This window comes from Copadichromis virginalis, linkage group LG10, assembly GCF_057382275.1.
Source record: "Copadichromis virginalis isolate Kocher_CV1m ecotype Utaka linkage group LG10, C_Virginalis_male_GT1.1, whole genome shotgun sequence".
In the NCBI taxonomy this organism is placed as follows: Eukaryota; Metazoa; Chordata; class Actinopteri; order Cichliformes; family Cichlidae; genus Copadichromis; species Copadichromis virginalis.
The window spans coordinates 14,165,395-14,186,895 of NC_140627.1; the positions used below are offsets into that span (position 1 = coordinate 14,165,395).

At 41.0% G+C, this 21,501-nt stretch overlaps 1 protein-coding gene across 1 annotated transcript; it reads left to right on the forward strand.

The window, feature by feature from the left end:
• Positions 1 to 153: 153 nt before the first annotated feature.
• Positions 154 to 20,601, forward strand: abcg4a (ATP-binding cassette, sub-family G (WHITE), member 4a). Its single transcript, XM_085470025.1, has 15 exons — positions 154 to 840; positions 3,070 to 3,307; positions 8,602 to 8,719; positions 8,829 to 8,961; positions 9,045 to 9,095; positions 10,086 to 10,231; positions 10,322 to 10,445; positions 10,664 to 10,778; positions 10,863 to 11,002; positions 12,250 to 12,348; positions 12,467 to 12,635; positions 12,720 to 12,820; positions 12,907 to 13,065; positions 17,037 to 17,155; positions 17,284 to 20,601. Exons 2-15 carry the CDS (start codon positions 3,079 to 3,081, stop codon positions 17,507 to 17,509), a joined length of 1,929 nt encoding a protein of 642 aa, XP_085326151.1. The 5' UTR covers positions 154 to 840; positions 3,070 to 3,078; the 3' UTR covers positions 17,510 to 20,601.
• Positions 20,602 to 21,501: the final 900 nt, after the last annotated feature.

Genomic DNA, 21,501 nt, shown 5'->3' on the forward strand with positions numbered 1-21,501 from the left:
CCAGCTTTAAATCCCCCCAGTATTCTTAAAATGTTTCGGAAATGTGCTTATTATCGATCAGCCCTGCTGTCGATTATTGTTCACAGGTTTTATTTCCAATTCATTAAAAAACACCAGGTCGGGATGACGATTTGATCTGTCAAAAAAACAAAACACTGTTTCCTCCACTAGCATCTTGCCAGCAACGCCCTGCATCCCAGACCGGCGTGCGCACCACACAGACGCACTAACCGGCGAGAGGATAACGGCGGCTGCTCTGTCGGGCTGCAGCTGATGCTGCTGAAGCATCTGCAGCGCTGTTTGCTTGGTTTAGTGTGTGTGTCTGTGTGTGTGATTCCAGATGTCACCGACTGAGGATTGGCGTCCACACCGCTGCGGGGGATGTGTGTGAGTACAGGCCGTTTGGATGCGAGTTCGGGACGGACGGATTTCATGAAAGGAACAATCTCAGCGAGGGAAAACATGACAGTCTTCCCGCTCCCCTGACGATTCTCCGGGATGCAGTCATAGTCTGAGGCCGGACATGATCTTAATCTCAGGGATTGCTGTAGTTGATGCGGGATGATGTGCGCCGCACCCCGAGTGATATTGATAAGGGGAACACAGCTCGGTCCTTCACTGCCCCGCTGATTTTTGCTTGACTGTGGCTCGTAGTGATCATCTTCATCTATTTCTTTTTATTATTTCTTTTTTGATTTTTTTTGCTGGGCTGGGACTATTTGGGAGACCTTCTGATGTGGAAGGACTGGGCTGATTTGCCTGAAGGGATCAACTGAGCACTGTTGCTCTCACCCGGAGGGAAACCAGGGCTGAGCTGCTCACCTGGTCATTTCAACACAAGTATGTGAAATGTTTTGCGTGTATGCGCGTGCATGTGCAATGAAACACACTACATATTTAGAAATGACCAGTGAAGCCACTTTTACTGCAAGAATGTCCTCAGATCATACTAATGTATGACTCATCTACTTAAAAAAGTCACTTCTGCTAAATACTGTATCTGGCTTTCACCCTTTTACTGTTAACAGGTGCTTTTTGGAGAGATGTGAGCATCCCTCACCACCAATGGCAAGTCTCTGCAGGGCGCAGAATCAGTGCATATTGCACTGCTATACATTATAGTGATAACCATATTTCATCCCCCTGTATAGGAGACTTCTTCTATGGCTGTCTGAGCTCATGTGTCCTGTCTTTAGGGCCGCACATGGTGAAACACTGAGGCCTTCCTCTGACTGAGAGGCCATTAAAGTCTGTCAGGGTTTTACAACGCTTATATGCAGGCTTGTAATGGAAAGTCACTAATGGGAGGATGATCAATAGAAGCCTTGGTCAATCTTCATCACTGGCCCTCCTTTATCTGAGGATATTTTATTACACATACAGTAGGTCATCAGTGGCAGACACTGACTCAGAGTACTACTGCAAGCACTGCAAGGCTTGCATGACAGCAGCAGACGTTTGTAGCCTTTACAGTAATCGCTTAAACAGTTTGGATTTGCAAATACGCATCCCACAAATGTTTTCTGATATACTTTTACATCCATCCCAAATTTCAGTAGTATATGTGATCTGATTGGTGTCGTGTAATAATCGTCAGTGGTACCTGCAATGATCACACTTGGACATGGCTAAGTGGATGATCTGGCGTGGTTTGTGTATGTGTATATTGCATGCATTGCAATATCCTGTTTATTTGTATCTGTCCACAATGGCTAAAACTGTCCTAAAGACATAATCATATTATTATTATTACTGTTATTATATTATTATTATGGTCATTTCAGACTTGCATAACTAGGTTTTTCTTTTTCAAAATTATTTGGATGTAATTTTGTAATTTTATGCATTAGTTTTGTTCTCTTAAAATTAGACACATACAAGACTTTTATATTATAAGAAAGATGATTATAAATAGTATAAATAGTATGTAAATAGTAGCTTGTTAAATATACATACGACCCACTAAGTCAGAGCAATCTGTGAACATACAGATAGTAGTCTCCACATTACTATGAAGGACATGCCAGTAAGCAAGTTCCACAGTTTTGGACAATATCACACAAAATTTGATATAAGCCTGCTGCTTAAACACAGACATTATTGATCAAATGCATCTATACCATTTTTTCACCAATGCACCAATATGTTTGGTGTAACATGAATCAAGTAAATTTCATTTGCCCAGATTCCAATTTAAGTTTTTGTACTTATGTAATAACATTACATGTGATCAAGTTACTTAGAGTCAGGACTTTGGGCCTACATCATTCACTCACACAATAGTACTTTAATATGTTTATGTTGATGTGTAACATCCACGTAGTTCATTTAAAGGTTCTTAATAAAAAAAACTCGTACTGGTCAAAACCAGGCCACTCAATTAATTCCTTAAGCTGTCTGAATTAGGCCCGTTATCCCCCGAGTTAATTAAACTTAGTTCTAATAGTAATTTATGTGTGTCAAAACCTATTGACTATCATTAATGATTAATGAAATAACTGTGTTATAATTTTGTTTACACTTCCAACAGGCTGCTTTGACTCGGGGTGAATTTGTGTGAATCAGCAGAACTGCAAGTGTGCTGCAGGACTGAAACCAGATCCCAGCTCCTCACGCTCTGAATCTCATTCCCTTAAAACAGCCAGTCCATAGAATAAACTGTAATCAGATCATGTCCGGCACCTAGTTTTAGGATGATGTCTCCAGTTAAACTAAAACCATTCCTGGAACACACCCTTACGCACTCACCTCTGCTGAGCCTACAAAAGTCTATCAGTTTGTTCACTATGTAGAAATACTTCAAATGAATTAGAGCTGCTGCGTGCATAGTGCCGTTTACCGGCTAAAGTTTGAATTAATCTGGTTTATTATGGTGTCTTTTATTTCTAACTACATCTAGCACGTGACACAAAAACTATCTCTGTCAGCTATACTTTGTGATTAACGAAGCTTGCTTTGGTTCATTTATCAGGGGAGCTACACTTCATAACCTGTATAAAACCAGAGATACGAGACGCCATTGCTTTTGAAGCAGAGACTGACACGTCTCCCTCTCGCCCTCCCCTGCAGCCTTTCAGCATGGCTGAGAAGACGATCGAGCAGGGCTCGGTCAGCATCCCCATGGAGGAGACCAAACTTCATGGCGGAGCGCCTCAGGAGGCGCCGCTGCTCACCCACCTGAAGAAAGTGGAGAACCACATCACTGAGGCCCAACGCTTCTCCCACCTCCCACGCCGCTCCGCTGTGGACCTGGAGTTCAATGAGCTTTCGTACACCATCCGGGAGGGTCCGTGGTGGAGGAGGAGAGGTACGGGCAATGCTTAATTCACACAGTAACCATGATGGATGAGCAAGCAAACATTACCAATGGCGATCAATACGAGGAGGCCTTTAAAAGCCTTTGTGACATTTAAGAAAAACAATTTTTTCTTGTTGTTGTTATTTTCTGTTACCTTTCTCCATTATTCTGCCACATATATCCCAGCCCACTACACACACACACACTCACACTCACAGACCTCCACCATGTTGTAGCAGCCAGTGTGCCTGCAAGCTTTGCTGCGCTCAGCACAGTTTAGACATAGTAAATAATTTACACTTGCAGGTTGGCACGCTGCTTGCGTCTCTTTTGTGGCGATGGCGAGTCAAGCCCATGATTGAGCTGTTGAGCTTGAGCTTGTGAAATACAAACAGCGCTTAAACTCAACGCCCTTGTTGCTGATGAGCCTCCAGCCTTCAGTCGACTCGTCAAATAAACCACCCTCCGCAAACTGTTCGGTTTAGCTGCTTTTTTTAATGCTCTATATGCTCAAAAGGATGGGGGAATGTGAGGATAAAGGGTGCTTCAGAGGAATCCTTTATTTACACTAGGCACATGTTACCCTAGGAAAGCCTCTACATGATGCATTGCAGGTTGTGCTATTTTCAGTCTTTTGTAATATTGATGCGCATTATGAAAGCCTGGCAGAGGAGTATTGTGAAACCTGAATTCGTGGAGAGTATCAACAAGGAGCGAAGAGGAACAGCGAGGGTACCTCTAGCTTGGATCAATAATCCAGCGTTGCTTTGTCCATTGAAGCCCATGTTTTTTGGAGGCTAGTTTATTAAAATCAGCCCCTGGTTTGCTTCTGTTTTCTCATCGGGGTGCCTGCCTCAGCTCATCAGCCTGATGATGTGTGAACAGAAAGTGTTTCTCCATCAGCTTTTGCAAATTAAGTGGCTCCATTCATAAAGAGGTTCTCCTTGTCATTTTACCCTCTGTCCAAACTCGCTGAACCTCTGATCACGCCTCATACTGGGCCCATCCTGCCCATTTGTTTTAACCAGCAAGCCACACCTAACTTTCTAATTTCACCTGTGCTGGAGTTTATTCTGAGGGGCTTGTCTGTGTTTGTGCCTCATTTACCCAGCTAAGCTCAGAGCTGCTCCTCTCTGATCAAAGCTGCAAAGACAGTGTAACAGCACAGAGCTTAGAACTGCTGATCTGCTGTGTGCGTTTATATCAAGTAAAAAACACACGTTAGCGACACACTGCTTGTGAATCACCTCTGAAAATCTCTGTGATGAGCAGGAAGCAGAAGAACTTGTAATGCAGTGAACGTAGTTTCTGTTTACTGTAAGTCAGTGGAGGAAGGTAATGCATGAGCCGTCCTCTGTCTGTGTTATTGTTATTGTGGGCCCTTTTGTCGTGAGGCCAGTTATTTATCGCTGCTAGGATGAAGCTACTGTGACCCGCTTTCATGTTGAGGATATTTTCCTCCCGAGGGAGATAACTGGTGAAACACTAGCTCATACTTAAAAGGGGAGGGAGGGAGGAAGGGAGAGTGGGAAATGTTTACATGCCCCCAGGCGATTTACTGTGAGTTGCTCATTGCACCTGCACTGATCATCTGGTTAGTAGACAAAGGAGGGTTGCTTTTATTTATTTTTTTGTTATATTTGCAGCTTATTCATTGAATGCTGCACTTCCCGTACCATTATCCTTTTAGGGCTAATCTCAAATCTGTAAAAGGAGTGGTTCATGCTCAAAATGGAGCATAGATGCTCAGTTCTGAGACTCTGTGATGGAAATCATGCATCCTGCTTCATCACTGACATTGTCTTGCAGAAAGATTATGGATAATTTTCATTAGCATTGATCAAATATGAAAATAAAATCTCTACATGACGTCTGCATGATCAAATGAAGGTAAACTGGGAGCCACTCTGTTTGTTTGCCGTACGAAGGCTGGATATTATCTATTAAATATTCTGATCCCTTCAGTTTAACAGAGCTGTTTCTTCCGTTAAACAGCCAGGCTGAAAATGAGGCTGTGAAGTGAGAAAGAACTTACACTTCTATCACTCGCTCTTCATCTCTTATTGAGGCCCGTGGCTCCATGATGCATTGGCTCTCACCAGTAGCCTATAGCACACCCACGTCTCTGACTGAAGTGTCAGCTGTGTGGAGGACAGCCTAGACATCGGGTTTTGACAGAGAAGAGGAATGCATGCAAAAAAAGGGTTGTGTCTCTGGTTTTGCTGCTTTTTTAAAGAAATCATTTTTGTGCATCAAATGTATAAAAATGTTGTAGACGTGCAAAGCGGTGAAGTATTCTTTCTTTTTTCAGTCTGTTGTGATGGATTGTGTTTTTTCCCCCCAACCAGGTAGTATTTTAGCAGACACTTCCTTTAAGGATAGAATGAAATTAGATGAAATAGATACCAGTGAACAAACAGTAAACTCCAAGTGTGAAGGGAAAAAAGAAGAAGGTTTGTTGGGAAAGATCTAATAATTTTCTTTCACTTTAGACATGTGATGACCACACCTGATGCTATTCCCCTTCTTTGACTTTGTCCATGAGATCAGGCTTTAGTCACTCACTGAATAGAGCAGGGAACAGTGAGGTGAGCCACATAATCTATGGCTCTCATGGCACTGGGTTATGTCCCTGCAAACCCACACAGATAAGGCCATTATCGTCCACGGCTTGTAGCATCAGGTTAGATCATCAGTATGCACCACATGCCATGGCATCACTGCTTCTCTGGCAGCAAGCAGCTCTGCTGTCTGAGTGGAGGCTGTCTGATGTTATAGCACTGAAAGGAGGAGGGGGCACTACTTTTAGGCTATTTAACTCAGAAGGCTGGCAGCTGTGCTGCTGAGACCCTAATTACACAGCTCAAGACAGGAAAATGTGTCCATACGGACACTGGAGAAATGGGTAAGGCGAGGGAGACATGCGTCAAAAGCCAGGGTACTTAAAGCTCCTTTTGACATTCGATTTCAAAAAGATTTCAGGTTTTCTGTCAGCTCTTAAGCTGGTTGTTTTTGCTGTTCCCATTGTGCCTGGAGAACTGCAAAGGTTAGAGAAGTTCATCATTAAAACTGGAGTCATCTTCATTTGCAAGCCACACCAAAGCAACCGTTTGTTAAAACCGCTGCATGGGAGTAATGACTGTGGTTCATCTGTTGGTGCTAGTGAGGGCATCATCATCTTAGATTACTGCTTTAATATGCACACTCCAAACCCCCTGCAGGTCTCAGAGACTCTGAGAGCCTGGATATGTCTGAACTATAGTGTTTTTTTAAAACTAAGCTAAATTTCTTTTTTCTTTCCCGCTTATGAGTAATATTTATGAGTTTTCAGTTTTTGGTATTTTTTAATTTTGTGCTTAATCTTTTGGAACATTTTGTTTTCATATCTTTTGCATTTAAAGGTTTTCTTTTCTTGAATTAGCCTTTTATTGTTCATCTTTCTTTTAAGCATTTTAACGCATTACACAGAGCAGTTGAAACTGTCTTTGTGCTAAACAAATAAACTTGGTTTCCTTTGTCTCGCGCCCGAACCCTAGCCCCCTCTAACTGCAGTTCAAGCTTCATTCTGTATGCCAACTTCACTTAAGAAGTCACTTCTAACAGCAAGTGCATCTCTAATTTACAATAAGACTCCCTTTGCTGGGTGGTGGGGATGCCATGGCCAATACCTCTGCACTGTGACTGACAGGACTCTTAGTTCTGCTTAAAAGTGGTATTTATCGTCTGGGACTTTAAGTGGTGGAGTGAAAATAGGCTTTCTACCTGCATAACCGTCTGTTGAAGCTCTTCTAAAATCAGTGAACTGAGTCCGTTCCAACATGAGACACAAAACTGCCTGTTTCACTGTTACACTGTCGGGAGGCTGAAAAGTTTTTTTTTAACAAGTAGTTTAAAAATGACCAAGCGGATGGGTCGTAGCACTTTACATTCCAACACAGGATATAAGAGTTCATTTCATGCTTTTGTCTGTTGTAAAGCCTGAGGGTGGTAACACATACATTCAACAAGAGGAGCGCAGACCTCCACAAAGCCAGCTATAGGGGAACAATGTTACATTGTTATATTTCATAAATATTCTTTTTGTTTTGTGTAGTGCATTAAACTAAATGGAAAGTGTCCTGTTGAAACTACTTGACATAGTTATTTTTATTTTTGACGATACAGTAAATGTGAACATGCATTCCAAGTGAATTACTACTAAATAAAGTAAGTTATTTGTCAATAACTGGACATGAATAACTTGAGCTGATTATATTTTATATCGCAGTGTATTTCTAATGAACTAAGCAGCTCATCCTCTGTCTCTTAACACTTTCTTTAAAGATATAATGTATTTGGGGTCAGTTTGAAAGAAAGGCAGATGTGACACGTAAACGTGAGGTCAGAGGTCAAATGTGACATGATATTTGGATGCAAACTATAATGCGATATTTAGTGTCATTTCCTAAATATTGCCAATACAAATAAAGGCAGCAGAAATGTAAGCGTAGTTTTAAAGATGAAGACATTTTATGAAAGTTTGACCTTATTTGACTTTGAAGAGGTCAGAGGTCGAAAGTAACATGATAGCTAGAATCCCAATGTGTTATTCCTTATATGCCTATATGTTGTCAGTACAAATAATGTCAGGAAGAAACATATAAAGCTATATATAACTATATAGCATTATTATCACTTTGACCTTCAGATCAATCTATTGAGGTCAGAGGTCAAATGTGGCATATTTAATACTTTTTAGGCTACTTTTAAAAGGTTTTGTTTTTTTTTTTAACCAATAAATCTTTAAGTTGACCTTGAAGACTTGGTGGATGTAAGCCAGTTTTTAATGGGCTGTTAATATCACCCTACTCTGCACTCCTACAAAGTTTTATCAGAATTTAATCAAAACTTTGTTTACAGACAAACTGACACGTGAACGCTGTGAAAAACACAACCTCGTTGGCAAAGGTAATAAAGTGCAGTACTCCCGCTCTAAACACTTTGAACGAGCTGTTTATCAGATCAGGAGCATTCAGTTTTATTTTTCCATCGTTACTCTTTTTTTTCCACACAGTTCTTGTACTTCTCGTTCTCATCGTCTTTCCGTATCATTTCAGGGCCACATTAAAAAAATGAATAAATAAAAGATTAAATGAATAAGTGAAAGAGTTCAATTTGAATCCAAAGGAAGAAACGCTCACATTAGACCTTATAACATTTGGCCTAAAACCATGAGTGTTAACTTTGAAGTAATGCTTATAAGAATAACTGGTGAAATTAATCACATGATTATAAATAACTCAGCTTTTTTTTGTTGTTGTCAGGTTATAAAGCCCTCCTGAAGTGTCTGTCAGGAAGATTTAACAGCAGAGAGCTGATTGGTATCATGGGGCCTTCTGGAGCCGGAAAGTCCACACTGATGAATATTTTGGCGGGGTACAGGTGAGCCCTGCACTTGGAGTTATTGCAGATGTGGAAATGGAAGATTGAATGATATGCACATGAAGAGGTCTCTCTCATGCTCAGAAGCTGGTACTGTGTTTAAAAACAGGGAGACCGGCATGAAAGGTACAATACTGGTGAACGGCCGACCGAGGGATTTGAGGACTTTCAGGAAAATGTCCTGCTACATCATGCAAGATGATATGCTGCTGCCACACCTCACTGCGAGGGAGGCCATGATGGTGAGGTCATTAAAAAAGTAAAATCTTAACTTCTCATTGAATCCTAGTTCAGCAATGACAGCTGAGTTCTGTCTGTCTTTCAGGTTTCCGCCAATCTGAAACTGAATGAGAGCATGCAGGTCAAAAAGGAGCTTGTAAGTCTGAACTTACTGATGGTATTTCTGCATTACGTGCAGAAGCGGTTGCTGATGTTAGGGGTGTGGAAATGAATAGAAATGTGTCTAGCTGCAGAGAGTTTTGCTTGCCATTAATACAAATGTTTCTGAGGTAATTTGGGGTAAAACTGCAAAAAAAATGAGGAGTCTTACTTTTTGATCATTTTAATTTTGGGGGACTTTTAAGTCACCACTTTAACCTGAAACAGTTGTCTAATAAGAATTTATATTATGCTATTTAGAGAAGCAGGGCACAGACAAGACAGAGGAGGTCAACCTAATAGTTGCCTGATATAATGGAAATCAATGACCTATAGCAGGGGTGCCAAAGGTAAGGTCCAGGGACCAGAATCGTCCAAACAAAAACTCCTGTCCGGCCCCCTGGACTGCTTTGGAAAATGTTAAGGAAGGCATAAATTTTGGACTTTTAATTGTATTTCATAAGTTTGACAGCTTTTCTTACAAATAATGACTTCCCACCCTTGTTCAAATTACAAATAATTAAGTAATTAAGTAATAGATAAACAGTTACCTACTATAGAATTTTTATTTTCAGTAAAATATTTTTAAAAAGAAATTTTCTGCTTCTTCTGTACAGTGACAGAAAGGTGGGTTTAACTGGTCTGGCCAAAGTAACATTAAAGTGGGCTGTGGCCCGTGATGCAAAATAGGTTTGACATCCCTGCCTTATATTAACACAGCTAACCCAAGCCACATTATCACATTGGAGCCAGAATACTTGTCTGATCCACATCAAACAACACTGAAGGCAGCAAAACACTGTATGCTGATGTGCAGCTGCAGTTGATGACCACTGTCTTGTCTGCAGTGAAATCCTTCTGCTGCACATCACAGCATACATCCATATTTGGCTTTGAAGTTAAATCTCTTTCATATTGCACACCTCTATTTTTAGCTTTGAGTAAGCGCGCCGTGGCGTTCCAACACTTCTCTTTGTTTGGGTTGAAGGTGGACGAGATCCTGACCGCTCTGGGCCTTCAGGAGTGTGCTCAGACACGTACCATCTCTCTCTCTGGGGGCCAGTGTAAAAGACTGGCCATTGCCCTGGAACTGGTTAACAATCCACCTGTCATGTTCTTTGATGAGCCCACCAGGTAGGACAACACTCATCTGGATTAACTCTGTGTGATTTCAGCTGAAATGCAGTCTAAATAGTGCATCTTTCTTTGCGTGTCCCATCCAAGTGGTCTGGACAGCGCGTCCTGCTTCCAGGTCGTTTCCCTCATGAAGTCCTTGGCTCAGGGAGGACGGACAATCATCTGTACCATTCATCAGCCCAGTGCCAAGCTCTTTGAGATGTTTGATAAGGTAACTTGAGTGCTCTTTCTCCTGGGCATGCCTCACCACCCATTAGCTGCAGCTCAGACCTAGACACTACATGCTTGCAGGGTTTGTTTCATGCAGCTGAAGCTGTGTGGCAGTCGATACCCGGCCCTGTTGTTTTGTCAGTTGTCGATGCATTATTCACGGAGCCATTGTGTTCAAAACTATGTTGATTACTCTGTACATGTGTTCTTATTCACCAGCTGTACATCCTCAGTCAGGGTCAGTGCATATACAAGGGCACAGTCCCTTACCTCATCCCTTATCTGAAGAACCTGGGTCTCCACTGCCCGACATATCATAATCCAGCTGATTTCAGTGAGTTGATTACAAGTGTATATCCATGCATAACTTTTTATATGTTATGCATCGTTCTCATTAGCTTGTCCTCTCTATTCCCAGTCATTGAGGTGGCATCGGGGGAGTACGGAGACCTGAACCCAGTGCTGTTTGACGCAGTCCAGGGCGGACTGTGCTCAGAGGAGGGCAAGAAGAACTCGAGGGACAAAACTGACTCCTCTTGTCCCTCACAGTGTCACAGTGTAAGTGATATCAGCGCTTTAACACATCACACACACCCTGTGTGTCTGGTATTTAACATTATTAAACCCCTGAAAGTACCAGACTTTACTCATTTTAAAGAATTGTTCATTTATTAGGAAAATTGATCAAATCTTGCTTTTTGTTGTCTCTGGTTTTCCTGGAATTAACCACGTTCGTTATTGTTGTCTACTTCTATTAACAATTAGATGCAGGCAACATATTTCTAAACTACAAAGCCACCATATAATAGAAATGATAAACGATACCTTTATAAAAAGTAGTAGTGCTGTACTTACTGGGGTTGTATTTCACCACAGATACTCAAATTGCTCACAGCTGAATGGGAACCTTAAAAATGCTGCTATGACAGCCAATAAAAAATATAATCAGTAGCTAAAAATTGAGGCAACAAAATAAATAAAAAATAGACCTTTCCTATTTCCTATTCACAGTAATACCTTTTAAATGGTACAATTTTTTCATCCCTACTCCACTGATCCGTCTCATTAGTCTCTATAAGCTGTCTTCTCACTATGTCTTTCTCAGCCCTATAATATAATAACTTAATAAGAGCATCAGCAAAAATGCTAGAACCGTGACTGTAAACCACCCACTGCTTTACGGTTACTCCTGTTTAATGCATACTGCAGTTTTGCCCTGCTGCTTCCTTTAAGCGCAGTGAGGTCATTGATTTTCTCTGTTATTCTTTGTTATGCACTTATTACCCTTCTGATTCTGATTGAGCCAGAAGACAAACACCACTTTTGTATCTGTCCTTTAAATAAAACTACAGCTAGTGTGGATTTAGCTTAGATCTGCACAGGAAGTGGAGTTTTGAGTTTGAACCTGGTCCGTGTGGAGTTTGCGACCACTCCTCACGCTTCGAGCTTACTTTGGTTTCTTCATGAAAGCACACTGGGTTAATTCTGCTGTCACTGTGCCCTTGACCAAAGCAGTGGCCTACATGAAGAGCTGGCCCCTGGGTGCTGCTGCATCCTGATACTGCTCCTCCTAGTAATAATAATTAGAGAGAACATGTTTCCCTGTGGAGTTGAATAGAGATATCCTTATCGTCATAGTTTTCAATTTCATTTTTGTAAAACAAAACAAGTTATAGACAGTAAGTAAGCTGCAAGTGTCTCTGCCACTAGACAGAAACACTCTTGTTTAAAATACACCAAGAAATAATGCTACATGTTATCATTTTAACTGATATGAGTACTCTATTATTTCTAATTTTGCACAGGACACAGGAACACTTGAGAAGCATAGCTTCGCCACCAGTACATTCACACAGTTTTGCATCCTCTTCAAAAGAACCTTCATTACAATATGCAGAGATACGGTATAGTATTTACTCTATAAATATCTCCAGATTTTATCAATTAAAATTCACTTAAACTTTGTTTTTATTCTTGTCATGAGTTACAGACTTTTGAGTTTTATTTCTTTTTTTTCTCAAGGTGCTGACCCACCTTAGGGTGATGTCCCATCTGTCCATTGGAGTACTCATTGGCCTGCTCTATCTCAAAATTGGAAATGATGCCAGCAAGGTTTTCAACAACACTGGCTTCCTCTTCTTCTCTATGCTTTTCCTCATGTTTGCTGCCCTGATGCCCACAGTGCTAACCTGTAAGACTTGTCTTCTATGCAGAGAGTGGAAGTTGTTTGTCTGTTACAAGTGGAAAGTCTTTAAATGCCGCTGTTGTTCCACAGTTCCTCTAGAGATGTCTGTGTTTGTGAGAGAACATCTTAACTACTGGTACAGCCTGAAGGCCTATTACTTGGCCAAAACCATGGCTGACATACCGTTCCAGGTAGTGTTTTGCTTTTTGAACACTTCGTATTTTGTGCATGCGTGGAGTACAGTTTAAACTAATTGCATTAAAAATGTGCTTCACAGGTGATTTGTCCAATTATGTACTGTAGTATAGTGTACTGGATGACAGAACAACCTGCAGAGGTGGGTCGCTACCTGCTCTTTATGGCCTTGTCTACATCCACAGCGCTGGTGGCGCAGTCGCTGGGTCTGCTTATAGGAGCTGCATCAACATCTCTGCAGGTAAGTAATGGAGTGTTCTCTCCCAACAACGTACAAGAAAAAATAAATGCACCCATGTGGTTTTATAATGATAGAGGCAAAGTTAAGCTACTTCATAATAAGTAGCTTGGTGCACCCCAAAAAGTACATAAGCAAAAGTACACAAGTACATGTACTATTTAAGATGGGGAAATATTGCTTCTTTTTTTTTTTTTTTTTGCAAAATTACCAAGAAATTACACAATATTTAAAGTTGCTTACAGTGTAAGTTGTGTCTTCTTTTCTGTAAAATAACCCAAACTTATGCACAACTTAAAATTACTTAAAATGTAATTATTTGTTCTTTCCTGTATGGTACCTGAAGTTATGCAGTACTTAAACCTACTGATACACAATCTAAAATTACTTACACATTACTTAAAATTACTTAAAATGTAATTATTTCTTTGTTTCCTGTAAAAACCGGAGTTGTTACCTCCTTATTCTAGTGTCCCTGCCTAAGTATTTGTAGGTAAATATAATACATTGAAATTTCAAATAAAATACAATGAAATTTCATTTAATTACAGGGGAATTATACCCTTAGTTATGGGCTATATTATAAATGCTTGAATATGTAAAAATGGGCCTGTAGTGCACTGACTGAATTTCAGTAAAGAAAAAGATGTTTGTGTGTCAGATTTTGCTTTTTTCGCTGCTGGACTGTCTCTACTGTTTGAAATAAATCGAATGGGCTCACACAGCAGAGTTGTTACTACAGTGGGTGGTTTTAGTCATACATTTACTCTGAACAATGCTGCGAACATCTTGGCATTAAATGGCACTTTTTCACATGTAGCACACAACAAGAGATTGTGTGTGTCAGATGAGGTGTTGTAATCATTTATTGTTTAACGTAGGTGGAGGTGGTCACCTTTTATCAAAAAAGTATCCCTGCAATCCAAAATTTTTATTAACGAAATTTTCTGTGTTTTTGGTAAACTGGCTTTGTTTATTCTGGCAAGTCTGCATTTAGGAATGATAGCTTTGTTTAAAAGTGGAAGGTGTGAGGGTTGGGTTTTTAGAATAGAATAGAATAGAATAGAATAGAATAGCCCTTTATTGTCATTGTACATGTACAATGAAATTGTAGGTGCTCCTCTCCACTCACTAAATAGTAGACAGTAGGAATAAACTGCAAACAGGAGAAAACAGAAAGTCAAGATAGATATATACAAGATAAGATAAAAGGCATACAATGGAGAACAAAATAGTTGCAAAGTGCTCAGAGGTAGTGCAAAGTAAAGAAGCTGTTAATGAGTCTGGAGGTGTAGGACCTAATCGACCTGAGGTGCCAACCAGAGGGCAGCGGGTCAAACAGGTGGTGGGCGGGGTGCAAGGGGTCACCTGTGATGGCTCTGGTTCCTGAGACAGGAGGATCTGGCAATGGTCTCCAGGAGTGGCAAAGTGCAGCCAATGGTTTTTTGGGCAGTGTTAATTACCCTCTGCACAGCCTTTCTATTCTCAGTTGTGGCTCCTAAGGACCAAACACCCAGGCACTATGAGAGCACGCTCTCCACTGAGGAGCGGTAAAAGGCCAGCAGCAGCTTCTGGTCCACGTTATTCTTCCTCAGAATTTCCCAGGGGAGGGGTGGTTTCAAGCTGAGCAAAGAAGGTGTTGTGCTCCCCTGTGAGTTTGAGGCTGCTGTCGGGGGTTGTGGGGCTCTGTCCTTTGTAGTTACTGAAAGTTTGGATACCTCTCCACAACTGCTGGGTGTTGGTGGTGGTGAAGAAGCCCTCTATCCACCTCCTGCAGGCCTCCTTGGCCCATTTAATGCCATTCCTCAGGTTGGCGCTGGCAGTGCAGAACAGGGAAATGTCCCTCAGCCTGAAGGCTGAGTTATGAGTCATGAACAGAGCCTGTACTTCACTCGTTATCTAAGGTTTTCAGTTAGGAAAAACCTGGATGTCACATTCTCTACACAGCATTTAATGTAGAAAAGGACAGACTGAGTGGAGGTTTCCAGGTCCTTCTGTTCAAAGATTGACCAGTCTTTCAGATCAAAACAGAGCATCATCTGGCCATGTTTTAATGACATGGGTGCTTCGAGGGGTTTATTTCCTGAGGGGAATGCAGGCAGGGATGAGGAGCAGATAGAGGTGGTCAGATTGTCCTAGGTGGGGGAGGGGTGTTGCTCTGTAGGCACGCTTGATGTTACTGTGACCTTCTGTGAAGGCTTCTGTTGTTGGTGAGGCAAAGTTACACTGGATGCATTGTTAATACATTTCTGCAGATAGTTGGTTAATAAACCACACTGTTTCAGTTTTTATTTTGACATTTGTTCAATAAAAAACATAACATGTATGCAACATGTAAATAAAGAGAATGGTAAAAGGACTGGATCTTATATAACACTTATCTACTCTGCCTGAGACACTCAGTGCTTTATACAACTCACCTAATTCACTTTTTAAAAATGCTTTTTCTACATAAGTGCTTTCTGTCAAACATTCACAGTCCAATGGATGCATCAGAGAGCAACTTGTGATTAGTATCTTGCCGAACAGCCATCCCAGAATGGTGGATACTGTGTGTATTTATATAAAGGTTTCTTGACAGAGTTTGATAAGGTGTCTAGCTGACGTTTTAAAGTTATGCAATTACTTGGTTATTATATTTTTTAAATAACTTGTTATCCAGCACTGACGTGGATGCTGACAAGTATCCCAGACTTCGCAGTGGCATAGTGTCTTCTTACCACTTGTAGTTTGCCACAATGAATGATAAGGTCCTCAAAAATCTGTAATGCAATGCAATGGGGAAAAAAGCAGCACTTATAATGACAGTTCCACAATGTAACAGAACAAATTTTATATTGCAGAAAGTTGATTCAGTTCATCCGGACGTTGTGTTATCTTCAGTCTCAGCTGACTGCAGATCTCCCAGCCTTATAAACAAGGCAGCTGCACAACAATCACAACGAGCAGCATCGCCTAACAATGAGCCATGAGCTCAGTTTGTGGTCATTAATATGCACATTACATTCAGAGAGCGTTGTGGCATGGTGGTTTGCAGCAACAAGGTCCTGGGTTTGAATCTCCTTTCTGTGTGGTCTTTGTATGTTCTCCCCAAGTCTGCACGGCTTCTCTCCGGGTACTCCAGCTTCCTCCCACAGTCCAAAGACATGTAGTTGGTGAGGTTAGGTTAACTTGCAATTTTAAATTGACTATAGGTTTAAATGTGAGTGTGAATGATCTGTGTGTCAGCCTTGCAACAGACTGGTAGCTTCTTCAGGGTGTGGCCCACCTCTTGGCTTCAGACGCTCCCTTCTTCTCAAGAAAAAAGGAAAAAGAACATGGATGGATAATATGCATATTAAAATGACAGTTAATCAGCAATGTGAAGATACTCTTAGGTACCCTCCTTGATCTAGACATGGTTGCTCTCCTTTTATACATATGGCCGTTTGCTCAAACCAGCTCTCCTCCATGTCTAGGCTGATCCTCATCCTCATCACTGAAAGAGTGCCCCCTACTCCGTAGGTATACGGTAACTAAACTGCAACATCCCACCTTTGATGTGGCTTCCCAGCGGTTCCCCAAGTCTCTGTAAACAGCACATATGGCCACTGAGCAAGGGTTATGATAATTTGCATATTAACAATCATGAAGCTGATCTTGTGTTAGGTAGTGGTGCTGGTTCTGATTGTTGTGCAGCTGTACTGTTAATATGGAGAATGTGCAGTCAGCTGAGATGGAAGAAATCACTTAGATGAGTTATAAATGTTCTTCTAACTGAAAAATGCTGTCTCCAGATGAACTGAATCAAGGTTCCTTAGCTGCATCATCAAGGATGCACCAAGCGTGCATTTTATAGAAAAAGTGACCAGTGTGAGCAAACAGCGGATAATGATAATGATCTAAAATGCTATACTACAATACTTTCTTTTGTCTGCTTACAAGGTAAGAAATTAACTTTTTCATATGATTTTTGCTGCTAATTCATTCCACAGGTGGCAACATTTGTGGGCCCAGTCACAGCCATACCTGTCCTCCTTTTCTCTGGCTTCTTTGTCAATTTTGACACCATTCCCAAATACCTACAGTGGAGTTCTTATGTTTCCTATGTCAGGTATGTCAGCTACCAATGAATTTCTAAGGCTGTTGAATAGAAAATCAAGCTTTTTCTAAACTCATTTTAGTAATTGGTTTCTGTGGTTTGACTGTCTACACTGACTCTCTTTAATCACCCACTTTTAGGTATGGCTTTGAGGGGGTGATACTCTCTATTTATGGGATGAACCGGTCTGAGCTTGAATGTCCAGACCCTGTGTGTAAGTTTCAAAAGCCAGAGGAGGTCTTGCAGCTGTTGGATGTGGAGGACGCAAAGCTTTACGTGGACTTCATGGTGCTGGGGGTTTTCTTCCTGATCCTCAGACTCGCCACTTACCTGGTTCTGCGCTACAAAGTCAAGTCAGAGCGTTAAGACGTCCAGAGGCACAGTGCTGATGGATATGGATGCTCATGAATATCCCAGAAGTGTGAGATAGTAAGAAAACCTATCCTCTCTCTTTTTCAGTTTCAACATTTCAAAATCAATCGAGTATGTGCTGCACCATTACTCAAACTGTACAGTATGGTACAGATTGAAAAGGTTTACTGATAAGAAAATGAAAAGTTTCAACTGTGAATTGTTGTTCCCTGCACACTGTTACTGTATGCCAGGTAATGGTCACCATCACCTTTCATAAATACAATAAAATATTGCTCAGTGGCACCATGAGTGGACAGAACACCCCCCAAAAAAGCAGATCGCATGTTTCATTAAGCTGAGAATTTTGAAAATGTACTTTTTTTGGTGACTCCAGGAAAGTGTTTGTAACTTGGAGCTTCTTAATCCAGTGCCTAAAAGGTATTTCAAGGCCCACAACAGAATCTGCTTAATTGACACAAAGAACAGCAGCCATCAAGATGACCCTGAAACGTGATTTCAAATCAGATCCTCTGTTATTGCCAACAGAAAAGTGGAAGCCTTTTTTGGGGCTCATCTCTCTCTCCTGTAGGATAATCTTGTCAGGTGTCCTTACCAAAATGCACGACGTGGCGACTTGTCTTTATGGAACAGAAATCGACTGCCAGTGGATGACTCTCCTCGCTGGAGACCATTTTCGCAGGCCTTTTGCCCCAGCGCTCACAGTGATGGGACACTTTGCCTCGGATGAAGAGCTTGTGAATATGTTAAGCAATGTGTCTTATACAAAGACTGACATGGATTCGCCCCGCATCCGGCCCTAACGACTCCTTACTTGCTCCTGCACGTGTTTGCTTCTGCCACAACTCGGGAAGCATTGAGTGAATTGGGAGCGACACGTGAAAGCGAGTAAGCTGTTTGCAGCCTGATGCAGTGGGCCGTCTTCATCGCAGACAGAATAGCATTTTAGGTGAAGTGCAATAGAATATATTATGGCTAAAAAATAGCAAAAAAAAAAGGAGAAGAAGAAGAAGAAAAAGTGTTGTTTGTCTAATCAGTGTCGCTCTTTTGACACAGTTCTTTGAAATGCTTGTTTCCACTCGTATGACTCTTTAGCTGCCTCCTCCCTGAGCTGAAAAAGGAAGTCCCCTCCTCCTTTCCTCCTCTTTCTCTCTGCTTTGCTGATGTCTGACAGATGCGTGTTGTTCAAAACAATGTTAGATACTTGAAATGCTGGCTGGGCGGTTTTTGTGCCTCTGAACTAGAATGATTTGAGTTTTCTCTGCTTCCTTGTTTGCACATACACTACACCTTATATCTACATACTGGCTCTCTATTTCTCTCTCTTACACACACACACACACGCAGAGGTACATTACAGACATACACACACACATCACCATGGCAATGTTTAGAAGAGCCTCTCCTAGTCACACGGCAATGCAAATATTTTCCAATAGACTTGCTATGAAATATTTCTTACTCCAACTATGCTACTTAGTAATCCTTATTATAATACTTCAAATAATGTGAGTATATAACCAATGATTGTACAGTGAGTATGTCATGCTGTAAACAAATGTACATTTGCACTTTTCAGTGTATCTTTATTGTTTTTTCTTATTTATTTGTATTTAGTTTTATTTTTTTAAACCTACAAGACGAGTGCTGCTTGAAAGTGCAATGGGGGAAAGAAAACGGCACATGGATGTTGCATGATCATCTTAGGAGTGAAATTTATGAGATATTAAATTTTAGAGTATGGGACAGTGGTTTTATTTCCTCATCCAAACATATCTGTCCCGCCACGTTTGAGGAGATGCGAATCCTCCGCTCTGCACTGAGCATTTCTTTTAGAACATCTGGAGCCACGTGTGCGTCACTAGTGCGGATTAAAGATGACACGATCAGGAGTGAAAAGAGGCGAATGTACGAGACGTCCTGGATGGAAGAAGGCAGGGATACAGAACAGAGAGCCAAATATGTCATTATGTAGCTAAAGAGGTTCGCAGTCTCTTTGGGAAGCAGCTGGATTGGAGAGCAGATCACTAATCACTAATCTGCTTCGCTGTTCAGCACAGAGATGGCTGTGATTAATAGCAATAGTTCACATCGTGATGTTTATGAAACCTCCTGCAGTTTATAAGATTTATGTTCTTCTTACCGGTTCTATTATGTGCAATAACCACACAAAGGCAACTCTGTGAGACCAATTACATGAAATGTGACGCTGAAATTTTTTCGTTGTAGTGCGTTCGTTGCTTGTGTTCAGTGACAAAAGCTAATGTAGGGAAATGGATTGTCAGAAAGATTGTCACCTCAAAGACCAAAGCGGGATCATAACATTTATTCTAATATCAGGATAATTATAGAAAAAATGCATGGAATGAAATAAAAGGTGTTTAAACTCAATTTTCCTACAAAAACAGATGATATGTGTTTTAAGTTTCTCTAAATTGGAAGCAGAAACTTAACTGCAACTCCAACGCCAACCAATAAACAGTCATCAAGTAACTGGACAGTCTGGGGGAGTTTGGGGCTTAGATGTTAAGGCCCGTGGTACCAAAGACGAAAACAAGTCTCCCTTCTTCTCCCCCATAATGTGCATGCAGTGTCCAATATTACCATTAATTTTCTGACCAAAATAAGTGCTCTGAGGACACATTAACAAAGTCTGTAGTACAGTCAGTTTGTCTGGTAGAATCCCTGATTAGCTGATTATAAATGAGGTGTGGGAAGATGTGAGATGTGTGTAAGCGTTATGAAGTAGCTATGGAAGTGAAATTGCAGGATGCAATATCACTTGAACGCATGGTGACGTCACACTGTTTGCGCAGTCTCTTTATCACTTTGCAAAATCATTTCACAGCTTCATCCGTTTGCTCATAAGAAGCCACCGGGCTTATTGTGCACTCGCATGGTAAAGAGTAATATGCAGGCTATCCCTACAGAAAGCTTGGACTCTTATTAAAAATGTGTGATGGGATTAGAGGTAGTTGTTTTATCTAATTTTCCGCTTAGAGTTTAATTTCTGATTTTAAAAAAAATGCAAGTTCTGTATACTGAACGCTGTTCCGAGGATTATATTAAAGATCATTTATAACCTTTACCCTTTCTTTGTGAGATGATTTGATCGGACACTGATCGCTGATACTTTTTCCATAACCATATTTATACACTGAAGAGTAGCAAACACTTAATTATTTGTGATTCTTTCCAGTGCTCAGGAGTACACTCATCGTGAGCATTTTCACAAGACTCGTTTAGCTTTAAATTTACATTAGAGGCATTTAGGTAACCCAGTAGTAGCTCGGCTGCTGTTTCGTGCCATGTATTGATGCGAAAACCTCTTGAAACAGCTTTTTCAAATACGGGTGTGCTTTAAAACATAAATCATAAAGCTGAGGGGCGTGCAGGAAACATCAGGAAGAACCAGAAAATGATTTCCACATTTTATTGCACATTTTATAGCTCCGAAGCTCCCCAGTCCTGTTGACTTGGAGGGCAGTAATTGCAGAGAGGCACAATGTAGCAGGATGAGAGGGGCTGAAGTGTTTCCACGGATGTACATAATGGGTTTATCCAGAGTGGTGAAGCAGTTCAGTCATAAATTACGTTCCTCATCTCAGCAGAAGGTGACAAAAGAAAAGCAGCTTCAACGTAAACACTCTTTTTCTACATTCACTGGGAAAATATTTAGTTGGGTCTGAATAGGAAGCTAGATTTCAAACTTAATCTACTCTCATTTTTTAAAATAGAGAGAAAATACATGAAAAAGCATGAAGAGAGAGGATATTCCTTCACTTTCTTTTGCTTATCCAGTTCAGACTTGTAGTGGGGCTGGATTCTGTCCCAGCTTTGATGGGGTGAGAGGGAGGTTACACTGAAAACATAAAGAGTGTTTTTAACTGTCCAAGTTCTTTGAGAGTTTTGCACAGCCTCAGAACGGACTTTAATAACTTGAAGATGATAAGGCTCTGCACTAGCACCTTGAGACAAATCAGCAC

Excerpts from the sequence above, each read along its gene's own strand:
- abcg4a (XM_085470025.1), top strand. The coding sequence starts at position 3,079 with ATGGCTGAGAAGACGATCGAGCAGGGCTCGGTCAGCATCCCCATGGAG. Across the intron at positions 10,779-10,862 it reads TCATAATCCAGCTGATTTCA|TCATTGAGGTGGCATCGGGG; the intron begins GTGAGTTGATTA and ends CTCTATTCCCAG. Across the intron at positions 12,821-12,906 it reads TGGCTGACATACCGTTCCAG|GTGATTTGTCCAATTATGTA; the intron begins GTAGTGTTTTGC and ends TGTGCTTCACAG.